Source organism: Azolla caroliniana, unplaced genomic scaffold (assembly GCF_043228905.1).
Source record: "Azolla caroliniana isolate FFs.n. ecotype wild unplaced genomic scaffold, voAzoCaro1.0.p SCAF_12, whole genome shotgun sequence".
Classification (NCBI taxonomy): Eukaryota; Viridiplantae; Streptophyta; class Polypodiopsida; order Salviniales; family Salviniaceae; genus Azolla; species Azolla caroliniana.
In genome coordinates, this window is record NW_028230447.1 from 4870561 (window position 1) to 4882908 (window position 12348).

At 38.1% G+C, this 12348-nt stretch overlaps 1 protein-coding gene across 1 annotated transcript; it reads right to left on the bottom strand.

Moving 5' to 3' along the window:
- Positions 1–4405: 4405 nt before the first annotated feature.
- Positions 4406–9233, bottom strand: LOC147856902 (uncharacterized). The gene is made up of 5 exons (XM_087328494.1): positions 8742–9233; positions 6984–7313; positions 5414–5542; positions 5102–5323; positions 4406–4826 (listed from the first exon to the last, which is right to left on the bottom strand). Exons 1-5 carry the CDS (start codon positions 9072–9074, stop codon positions 4743–4745), a joined length of 1098 nt encoding a protein of 365 aa, XP_087184620.1. The 5' UTR covers positions 9075–9233; the 3' UTR covers positions 4406–4742.
- Between the last annotated feature and the right edge of the window lie 3115 nt (positions 9234–12348).

Here is a 12348-nt window from a genome sequence, read left to right on the forward strand (position 1 = left end):
CAATCGTAAGAGTGCAAAAAGTTTAGTAATTCTCTCCAATAATGGTACTTGCATCCTCATGACTACATTCGGATAGGAAACAAGTCACAAGTTGGAATTCAATCACATGACAACTTGTCTTAGTAGTTGTGCAAGATGCTATTCTAGAGTCGGATAAGTAGATCAGAACCTTTTAAGGATAGTGTGAGCTAAGTTTCATATATGTCCTGTTGGGATAAAAGTCCTACTCCACCCATTGTTCCTTAGTGAGAACACCCTTTCATAGTTAGGGCTTAGTTCCCCTATGTATAAATTAGAGGAACTCCTTTTTATAAGAGGATCGACTGGATTTGAATAAGATAGTCTCTCTCTTTGCCATAACTATGGAACTGTTTTTCTCTGTATGCTTTCTGTATATGTTGTATTCTTGATACTACACAGATCCTCACGTTTACTCTACGTCTTGCTTGTTCCAACTAGCAAGATCCATACTTCCTTCCGCATAAGTATATACATATTCCGCACAGTCGTCCAAGGCACAACATATTGCCATCAACTGGTATCAAAGTGATATTGGAATTGAGTAGCATCTGTGTAAGAGGAGGAAGAAGCTTGAAGGAAAAGACCAGGTTGCACAAACACGTCCATACGAACAATGGCTTCGACATCCGATACAGGCTACAAAATCAGAAAATTCGACAACAAGAAATTTGCCCTTTGAAAGGAGATGATGTAGGATGTGATGATCATCATATGCCAAGTAGAGGCAATTCGGTACAACAAGAAGCAGGCAACGATGATAGTAGAAGAATGGCAACCACTCTACGAACGAAATTGCGAGTCAAACCATTAGAATGCATTTGGCTAAAAACATTTTCTTCAGCATGGCTAAAGAGAGTCGACCACATTCGCCCTATGAGAAAGAAGTCGTGCTCGTAAAAACTCATCCCGATTCAACAATTATTCAACATGAAGATGAGAGAAACTTAGTCGACTACCTCCCATATCAACACCTTTTATCGGGTCTAGACCAAACTCTCCTCGCAAGGCTTGAATTTTGAAGAGGAAATTGAGGCACTTGCACTTCACTCGAGCCTCCTGACGAGGTGGGAAGTCTTTTGTACGACAATCACCAACAACCTCACTAAGTTGACACTAGACGAAGCAATCGAAGCGGTGTTGTCGGAAGATCTTCGAAGGAAATCGATGGGCCTCACTATTGATGATAGTACCAAAGCTCACTTCTCCACGAGAATGGCTCAGAGAACTGGAGATATCACAACAGGCATAGGAGAAGTCGAGAAGCGGGACACCAAATGCCTATAAACTACCCCACAACTGATAACAATATACATGTTGCTGAATCCTGGTCGGGAGAAATCCTCCCATTAGAAGGCTCGTCGACAAGAGAAATCCTATTTAGTGCACAAGATGCAAAGACGTGGCTACTTGACTCGGGCGCCACCTTTCATGTGACCCCTCACAAAGAATGGTTTTTGTACTATTGGACTTGTGCCGGCTTAGTCCGACTTGGCAATGGACAGGAATGTTGAAACGCCGAAACAGGTGAAATTCACATTCAGTTGCCGAATGGAAGTCTAATAACCTTGCACCAAGTCTGGTATGTACCCAATCTAAAAAGGAGCCTTATCTCCATCAACATGTTAGCCAAAGATGGTTACAAGATGACACTAAGTGAGTCGTCATGGCAAATTGCAAAAGGGAATCTACATCTTGGCCATAGTGTAAAGTCCAACAATTTGTACCCACTCACAATGATTAGTCGAGAGGGATCACTTAATGTAATCGAAATGTTGACTCCATCACTCTCGCATGGACGACTGGTCCACATGTCACAGACTGGGCTTGAAAGACTTTCGCCACTTGGCTACATCCCAAAACTCAATTATGTTGAGTTTGACTTCTACGATCATTGTCAATACGGGAAATAGACCCGAAGTCCTCACTTAGTTCATTACGAAACAATACGACAAACCCTAGAGCTAATCCATAGTGACATCTGCGGGTCGATGGTTGAAAGATCTCTAGTAGGCATGCGGTACTTCATCACATTTGTCGATGATTGTACGTGCAAAGTATGGGCTTATTCAATTAAGTCTAAGGACGAAGCACTCGAAATCTTCGTTCAATGGTTGATCCAAGTTGAAAACTGATCTGATTACAAGGTGAAGACTCTACGGTCGGACAATGGAGGAGAATACACCTCCAAAACCTTTGTCAAGTACATGCCCGAAAGAGGGATCTGACATCAACGAACCGTTCCCAATGTTGTTTATGTACGCGTATTTAACGTTTAAATACGTATAATACCTCATAAGTTGTGTAGTGCGTACTATACCTCAATGTTGTTTAGTCAAATATCATGTACATTTGTTCAATACGGTATTTAACGTACATTTGAAAAAGTCGGTATAATATGTATTTATAAAAAAATGTAAGTAACACCCTAACAAAAAGCAAAAGAAAAACAAATTAGTGAAAAAGAAGAACAGAAGAGACGCTGACGACGAAGAAGAAGAGAAAGAAGAAAAAGAAGAAGATAGAAAAGAAGATAGAAACTTGTCCTGACTTCTGAGTGTGATAATCGCAAAAGACAAAAGAAGAAGAAGAAGAAGAAGAGGGAAAAGAAGATAGAAACCTTTCATGAGTGTGATAATCGCAGAAGAGAGAAAAGAAGATAGAAACCTATCCTGAGTGTGATAATCGTAGATGATTCCTCAATCTATAAAGGCATAATCACAAATAATTACAATTTGAAGTAGAACATCGTGATACACACTTACACTGAATTATAGAATAAATGAATGTCGATATCCATATTACTACAAGTATTTTAGGACGTGAAATGTTCAAATGTTTTATATGCATTTTAGGATGTAGAACTATAATTTACATAACAAAAACTGTGTAAACATAGATGCTTTTTAAAATATTACAAATATTTTTTAGAAAGGTAAATAATTTTTTCAAATACTAGAAGTATTTAACGTACTATACGTAAATTTCGTATTTTATAAGTATTTAACATATTAAAAAACGTATTTAACATATTTTTAAATTGGGAGGTACTATACATGTATTAATACGTTATATATATATATGATATCGGTACCGTATCTAACATACCTAACAACCTTGATTGTTCCCTACACCCTGATGCAAAATGGTGTAGCCAAATGAAAGAACCAAACCATTCAAGAACGAGTGACAACAATGCTCTAGCACGTAGGACTCAAGCTAGAATTCTGGGCAGCGGCAGTGTAGACGGTTGTTTACTTAATCAATCTGTCATCATCCAAGGCCATCAAACTCCAAGTGCCACAAGCACTATAGTCGGGTAAGCAACCAAACTATGATCGGCTTCACATATTCAGGTGTGAAGCATATGCCCACATACCAAGGGAGAACCGAACGAAGCTAGCGCCCCATTCGAGAAAATGTTGTTTTCCCAACTATGGATCATACGACAACTTCGGCTTTTGGTTTTGGGACCTAGAGCACAGGAAACCGATTCGAAGCACAACATAGTCTTCAATGATGAAGGGTCAATCAACTCGGTCCGATCAAACCTTGCCCTACACTAGCAAGAGAGTTAGTTTTGACTATTTTCAAACCAAGTTTGAGGATAAAATGTTGAACACCAAACCCGACGTGGCTAGTTGACCAGCAAATCCGAAAGAGCACTAGTAGAAAAAATTTTGAGTAGAGCGCTCGATCTAAACTGGCCACGACACGAATGAACTGGTCGAAATTTTTAATGCCTTTTGTCTTTACAAATTTGGCATAATTTGCTCTAATTCATCAATGCATAACCTAAATATAGTTGGTTAGAGTCATCTTTGCTTAAACCAATAGTTCTATTGAAAGAATATGATATTTCATCGCCCATATACACACAACACATAAGCTTCTTATAGATTCAAAAGACTTGGAAGTATACATTCACTTGGCACTTTGAGTTCTTGAAAGTGAAAAGAGTAAACTTTACCCTCAATTTTTCAACCAAAGGCAATAAAACCAAAATGTGACCTCATGTTGCCTTCTTCACAAAACCTTTCTAACTGCCACCATCATATATTATAATAGTACTTCAACTCTCATTTTCCATTCAAAACACCACAAATGAATTACAACTCTCATCCTAAGACAAAATATTTGGTCTTTTGTACAATTGACATGTAAATCTAGAGAGGATATGCACCTTAAAGCTTGACGGAAAGAAATGTCCTTGGAGGAACAATCACAAAACAAAACACATCAAAAGAAAAAACTCTTTCCAAGACATTCAATAGCTGAATTTGCATACACTGATTCAACTAGCATAGTGTGTACACACTATGAACTGGCCGACTGAAGATACACGAGCCACCATGGAAAATAGCTCCAGTAACATGAATGGCCAAAGTGAAGAACTTATTCTATTGGTAGAATTAGATAATGATTACCCGTGGTTTCAAATGCAAGTAGCCATATGTTTTCTAACTCTCTTTCCAAAACTTGAACAAAATGGTAAAACATCACCAAGAATGTTTCCCAAATAGCAATTTTACTACACTAATCCAACGGAGGTAATCATATGTACACACATTTAAATATAGGTCAATGAGACTCTTGTGCATGATATATGCACATCTGCATACATTATCAGATTTTGTTACCATATAGTTTGTGCTTTAAGAGATAGATGTATATGCACAAGCAAACCTAAGCCCACAATTCTTTGCTTGTTACTTGATGAGCATTCAAGCAGCAGTGCAAGTCACCTCCTTCATAGAAGAAACTCTCTCAAACTCGGCTTCCAGGAGCTCGCCATCATGATCCGTATCCTATCCAGAATATCGTGAGATTTTTACATATCACAATATGTACGTATTGTCTCTTTAAGTTGTGCACATAGACAGGGGCAAAGCCGTGAATTACACACATAAAACTTCTCTACTAGTTTAATTTAGAGATTTAAACTTCATAGAGAATAATACATGGAAGCTTTAGAGCCTTTGCTTCATCAGGTGGGTCAACCTTTTTAAGCACTCTAAAGGCTTTCAGGATGAAGTTCTAAACTTCCCTGAGCTCTTAAAATAACAATAATAATAAATCTTACCAGTTCAAAAAACCACGCCATTGCCTTATCCTTTGGCACTTTAACTCCGTAGTTTTTGCTTAGTCGTTCAACAAACTCATATGGACCGAGATGTCCAGGTTTTGAAGGCTTCAGATGCCGATAAGGGCACAAGCACTTCAGTCTTTGAGAGAAGATTTCAACAAATTTGCAGGAGTGATCAAGTAAGGATGCTGCATTGTCTTCTTTGGCCCTGCCAATAATCTACAGAAGAAAAAACAAACAATCCAGATTGTAAAAAAATGACATTTCTGCAATACATGTTTTCAAGGACATGTACATACATATGTATACCTTTGCAGGACAGCCTACTGCAGTTGCAAATGGAGGAATATCATTCAAAACAACAGCCGATGCACCTATTTTTGCACCATCGCCGATGTTAACATTACCCAGAATGCTTGCACCTGCCCCAACAAGGACCTGTTGTGCATGTAAAAATAAACAAACAAGAACAATTAGCCCAAAAAATGTGAGTGCATTTGTTTCTACATGCATCAGCCAAGAGTCTTTTGATGCTTCCCACTGGTTTCTATTTTGACAAGATATTTGTTGGTAGATTCACAGGCTTAAGTTTTCGGAGTTTGCTTTAAGCCATACAAGGCTCTGGGAAATCTACAGACCCTGTTTTACTACCTTGAAATTTCAGAACCTGCAGGTTGTTCTACATAAACTTCCTCTCAAGTCACCCTTAAGGGAGACTTACTTGACATCAATTTGAAATAAGTGGATGATCAGGGTCTGTCCACTCCTCCCTCGATGCTAGGTGAGGATCGAATGAAAGGGAAAACATAAAAAAGAAGTGGACAAGGCAGTTGGCTGCTAAGAGGACCTCTTTAGGGTGGGAAAAAGGACTATAGGTGTGTCCTCATTGTAAGAAATCGCGCTGATGTTGTAGAGATCTCACAACTTTGATGCCATGTGAGGAAAGTTATTTGACAGCAGCAGCAGAACAAAGTTAGAAGAAGCAATAGATACACACGGCCAAGCAGCCTATGTTTGTAATTGTACGAACAAAATTGGGTTGTTTACACAAGTGGCAAGAATAGCTGAGCTATACAAAGTAAAGATGTGGTAGGTGAAGTGGTTGTCTGGTAGCTGAGTGATTGTTGGAGTACCAAACACTTACAATGAAGTTATAAATAACTAAGCAGTAAAATCTTAGTTGATAATATATTCTAGAGAGAATTAGGACAGAGTGTGTAGTTCAAGAGCTTCACCCTCCAATTTTTCCTATATAAGAATGTAATTGTAAAGCTTGTGTTTTGCAGTCTTATGAGGGTGTAGATTGAAGTCTTCAGCAACAGATGATGAGGCTGCATTCATTATAAAGCTTATTACGTTTTAGCCTTGAGATCACCCATTTCCTCCTACAAAGAAAATGCATTCAAATGAACTTAACAAACCCAAGGTTTGAAAAGGATATCAATAAAAAGTGTTTAATATTTTTTGATTGAAATCATGCATACAGTCCCTTTGCGACTATAAAGAGAATGGCTCCTACCATCCCTTCGCTCTTCTAGAAAAAATCATTAATGCATTTAGTTCAAAACCATGCACACAACCCCTTTGTTTCTATAAAGGAAATGGCTTTAAGAATTCACTTTCCACAACCCAATGGCATTAAAATTTCTTCACATTTTTGGTTTGACGTCGTGCACACTATATGTTTGCTCCTAAACAATTACTTCGCAAAAAAACACTTTCCATAACCAACAGGGTGAAACAAATCATGGTTTGGAATTCAGGTTATTACATCAGAGAACACATTTATGCAAAGAATTCCAAAATTGCAACAAATTAGAGGAGGGATTAAACCCAGTTTATAAGAGAGAAATTGGAGAGAGGGAAAAATAGCACTCACATTTATGCCAAGCTTTGGATGCCGATCACCTTGTTGCTTGCCATTACCGCCTAATGTGACAGCATGCAGTAAGGTGCATCCATTGCTGACTCTTGCAGTCTCTCCGATGACCACACCCGTGGCATGATCGATCATAATGCTGCTTCCGAGCTGGGCGGCTGGATGGATATCCATCCCAAACACTTCAGAAATTCGACTTTGAAGAAGGCTGGCCATTGATTTGTAGCCATTTCTCCATAGCCAATTTGAAGCTCTGTACGCTTGGATGCCATGGAACCCTTTGAAATACAGGAAAGCATGGCCTAGAGAAGGGCATGCTGGATCCCTTTCCTGAAAAAATATAGAAAGAAGTACACAAAAAAGGAATAAGATGGCTCCCATCCCTGGAAAAATAGACATAAAACAAAAAATGGACATAAGATATCTCTAAACATATTCAATATGGGATTCTTTTTTAAAGCATGGCCCAAGGAAGAGACGAAATGTGAGTCACTTTCTTGAAGAATATACGCAAAAATGCTCTCAAGTAATATATGCAAATATGCAAAGTAGAGAAAAACATTTGTCCCTTTCATGAAAACGAGATACACAAAAAAACAAACACTCTTGAAACACATTCCAATGCATGAAATCTTTTAAAAAGCAGAGAAAAGCATGTGGCCCAAGGAAAGGTTGACCTTTCGTCCCTTTTCTGAAAAGGGAAAAACAAAGACACAAGGATACAAAATGCTCTGAACCATTGTCTTTATGAAATGCTTAGCAAAAGACTCGAGCTTTACTGAGCTTATTGAAGTCTTCTCAAATCATCATACATCCTTTGGTATTTGAAAGAAATCAAAGGTAACTATGACTTCAAAAATCCTAAAATGCTAAAAGATTGCTGTAGCTACTATTCTTAGGCTTGAACAATGAAAACCTGAAACCCTGCAATGGGTTTATGACCTTAATTTGCCAAGAAAAAGGCGTGACTTGTTTATTCAAATCACAAATTAATCAATATATCAAACATATCTACTATATTCTTTATACATCTAAAGTCTGAAATCCCTCCCCCTGACACTAATAAAATATCAGTGTGATACGGAACAGATTTCATTTCAGAGAAACAAATATCAAGTAGAAAATTCCAAAACCTACTAAATGGTGGTTATAAAACAAAACAACTTTTGATTTAGCAGAAAACAGGAGTATGCTGAAATATTTTGCCATTAAACCTCTCAATGTCTAAAACCTCGAGCTCTAATAAACTACAATTATAGCAAAACAAAACCTCCACTAATGAAAATTAAAAAGATTCCAAAACCTACTAAATGGTTGTTATAAAACTTTTGATTTAGCAGAAAACAGGAGTATGCTGAAATATTTTACTATTCAACCCCTCAATGTCTAAAACCTCGACCTCTAATGAACTGCAATTATAGCAAAACAAAATCTGCACTAATGAAAATTAAAAATATTTAAGAGGAAGATACTAATAAATGAACAATTATACTCTACTCTTTGCGCTGAGAGAGCCCTAGTCCAAACCCATATAAAAATTTATACAATACAACCCAGCTTCCATTTTGCCAAATTAACAAGACCTGAACAATAACATGTTGCTCAAGTAACCCTACCAAAAGTCCAATACAATACAACACAGGTTTCATTTTAGCAATTTACTAAGAATTATGCAGTTTTTCATAACCTAACACTCACCGTAATCAAATATCATTACTGTACGATTTCGCAAGATTGAAACAGACACATATGACTAACCTTGATTGCCATCAGGTCCTTTCTCACGATATCATGGACGGATTCTCCAGACCAAGAGGATCCTTTGGTGAAGCAAGAAAGAAGCAGGGATCTCCATCTCTCAAAAGGAACGGAATCAGAGCTGAGCTTCGAAGCAAGATGAGCGGAAAGAGATTCATCCAAGCTTCTCCACCGAAGGATAGAGTTCTGCAGAGAACCATTCAGAATGGCCCTAATTTCTTCAGTATCAACAGCATCCAGAACCATGTCTAAATCTTTATCCACGGGTCCTCCTTCGCTGTTCATGGCCTCCGCGTCATTTCTGATCTCTTGCCAGATACAGTCACTAGCCATTGAGGGAAGGGGGGGGATACAGAGAGAGAGAGAGAAAGAGAGAGAGAGAGAATGTCTGTGTGTGAGCGTTGTAAGCTGTGCAATGGTGCGTGGCTATGGCGAACTTGCAGGTTTTTATATATTGCAGAAGAAGAATCCGCCTGTTTTTGGAAAAGAAGAGAAAAGAAGCAGAAGCCGTCTCTGTCGTAGAGAGAGAGAGAGAGAGAGAATGGTTTTACAAAATTCGTCCAATACCCTCGGCTTGGGAACAAGAAACGTGGAGTGCACTCCACCTCACACATGCCCTCTCACAAGCATTCAGATGAGATAAACACACATCTGGGTGTGTTGCCACGTATCGCTCACTGATCCGTCACTTTCTCATTGCCACACTTTATAGTTCGCTTCGAGAGTCTCGAGTCCTTGTGAGCCTTTGAGTTCAAATTTGAGTCGAAGTCTGAGTTTTTTATCTCGTTGACATGACATTCAGCTTTGAGTTTGAGTTTGGGTCCGAGTCTGACTCTGAGTCTAAGTTTGAGTTTGAGTTTGAGTTTGAGTCTAGGTATGGGGTTAAACTGAGTCTGGAACTGTCAACAATAGAGAGAAATGGTGGCCAATTAGCCAGTTAGCCAAGTTCTTGGAAGTGGTTTGCCATGTTTGCCCTTTAGGCCCTCAAACAAGGAGAATAATGTATATGTCATTTTATGGATTTTATGAAGGCTTGTAATAGTATTGTGTGCTTCACTGCTTAGCTCATGTTGTGACTATAGGTTCTTGGTGTCTTAGTAGATATAAATAGGGAATTTATGCACTAGATGTGTTAGAATCAAAACAAGTATATGCTCTTGATGAGTTGGTAGAGGTTGTGGTTGTGATTACCACAATTGGAGCCTGGAGGAGGGAAACAAGGACATCCCCTCTCTTTCATTTTTATGCAAACGAGTTATCTACTTGCATAATACAAAGATTTAATCATATCACAGTACTTTGAATGTCGTTGTGGTGGTTACCTTGAAAACCTTGAAAATCTCCAAAGTTGTCTACATGCGGTAAACCTTGAAAACTAGAGGGGCAATGTTTGACACACTAAAGCTTGGATAGCAAGACCACAAAGCATATTGGTAGAGGAAAAGTGTGTCATAATCATGATCATATGCATACCAAAGATTAACATTCATGGCCTAGTTTCCCCCTACATGAAGATATAGGTGCTTGATTTATGGATATGCAACATTTAGTGGCATTGAAAGACATATGTATTGTACAAACGCAAATTTGAGGTTGTTTGATGCAATTGTAACAATAGGCTTCTAGTGATAATGGCTAGGCTTCATGAATTATGTTTTCCAATGCGTTGTTGAGGGTAGGGACAATAAAAACAAAGGAAGAATCAAGTGCAATGATAAAATGGCAAAAGAATATCTCGCATTCCAAGATTGACATAGATATACTCCAAGACTTTACAACCTCACAAACGACACCTTATCACACAACCTCACAATCTTCACACTCCCCATAACCTTATGGTCCTTAATTGCTTGGTTATCAAGGATGGGGCTCTCAAAGACATCGACAACATCCTTGTACTTTGCAAGGAGCTTGTCACAATGCATTGAATGTTAAGGAATTGGTGGGGGTGACCAATCGTTATGCATTGGCCACCCAAATTCTAGTAAATTGATTCTTAGGATCCACTTCCATGCATTTGTCAATGCTAAGTTGCTTAATAGCTTTGTAAGCATATAACACACTTGCTCTATTTTCAAACAATTTATTAATGAAGAATTGGATGCATTAAGAAATTTGTGTGCCTTTTGATTTTGCATTTTGCATTTTTCTTTGGGTTGTCATGGCGTGCACTATGTTGACTTTATGATGAGCTCACTCTTCACGTATTGCTCTTAATCTTTCCTTTTAGTAAACCAATGCTTGAGATCCACGTGTCATGCATTTGGCCAATGATAAATTGCGTAATAATTGGTCATTCATATAATTGACTTTATCTATTTTTTCAACGTTCATTATTGATTAAAAAATGAAAGTGTTAAGAAAAGATTGTGTATTGCAACTTTAACCTAGCCATTTCTTTAATTTTTCTTTGTCACACTACCTGTTGACTTTATGAGATTCTTACACTTCAATTATTGTTCTTCATCTCTTATTGTAGTGACTCAAAATGGTTGTACTCAACTTACTCCACATAATCTTTTTGAGTATAACTAGATTAACATTGGTTGATTACTAAATTTAACTAAATCTTATGTGATCGTTAAATTTTAGTCCAAGTTCCAACTCAAGGTCAGGTGAGAAAAATAAGGTTCATTGTAGGTTGTAATATCATTATAACTTAGGACAATGAAGAATTGTACTATATAATGTCCCCATTTCACTACTACATGGGTTGCAATCTTCAATTTCTATAGATCTTGTGATTTGAATGAAATTTGTTTGATCTATTGAGCCTATAGATGAAGTAAGGTTATATGATATTCAAACATGATTATGGATTTTGGCGTTTTTAATCTAAAGGATATTACATAAAGGTTATCAACTATTCACACAGTCATATTAAAAGAATTAGGATTTGTGTCGTTGAAATATCAAGCTCAATGATCCAACACGTGTGTGATCCTATAAGTAGTGAATGCATGTATGTGGGTCAATTGTGAAACACGTGTATAATCAAACACTTGGTGGATGTCCGAGTGTGCATTATAATCCACTCACATACTCTCTTCTCATAACTAGTGTTTTTTTTTTTCCCCAAAAAAACTCCCTCCATTAGTTATAAAATTTTACAAATGAAACGATTATGTACAAATCCCTGTAGGGACGCGATAGTTCCATCTTATGTGGATGCCCACTAACTCAAGAAAGGGAGAGGACGACCATTGTTGGATGAAGGCTATTCGTTGTCTTTCAACTCCATCGGAGCCGCCTTTGAGGCCATCATATTGGCTCTTTAGAGTGGCTACAATTTCACTCCATATCTCTTGCAGTAACCTTGTTGGATGTGCGGTTTGGTTGGAGAAGACTCGCCTACATCGTTGTTTCCATAAAATCCAAAAAGTTATTGGGTTAACCAATTCCAACACCTCTTCAGATTTGTCATTAAGAGGAGTGGAGTGGACATTGCCGCTGGAGGAGAAAAAGACCTCTTGTGCTTTTATCACCAAAGTCATCCCCTCCTCCTGATGCTCGTATCTGCCAACTGGGGTCTGCCATGATAACCAACATATATTTCCCCACTTGATTGAGCCTTGCACCTGGCATAATTGCAACAAGCGGCCAACCC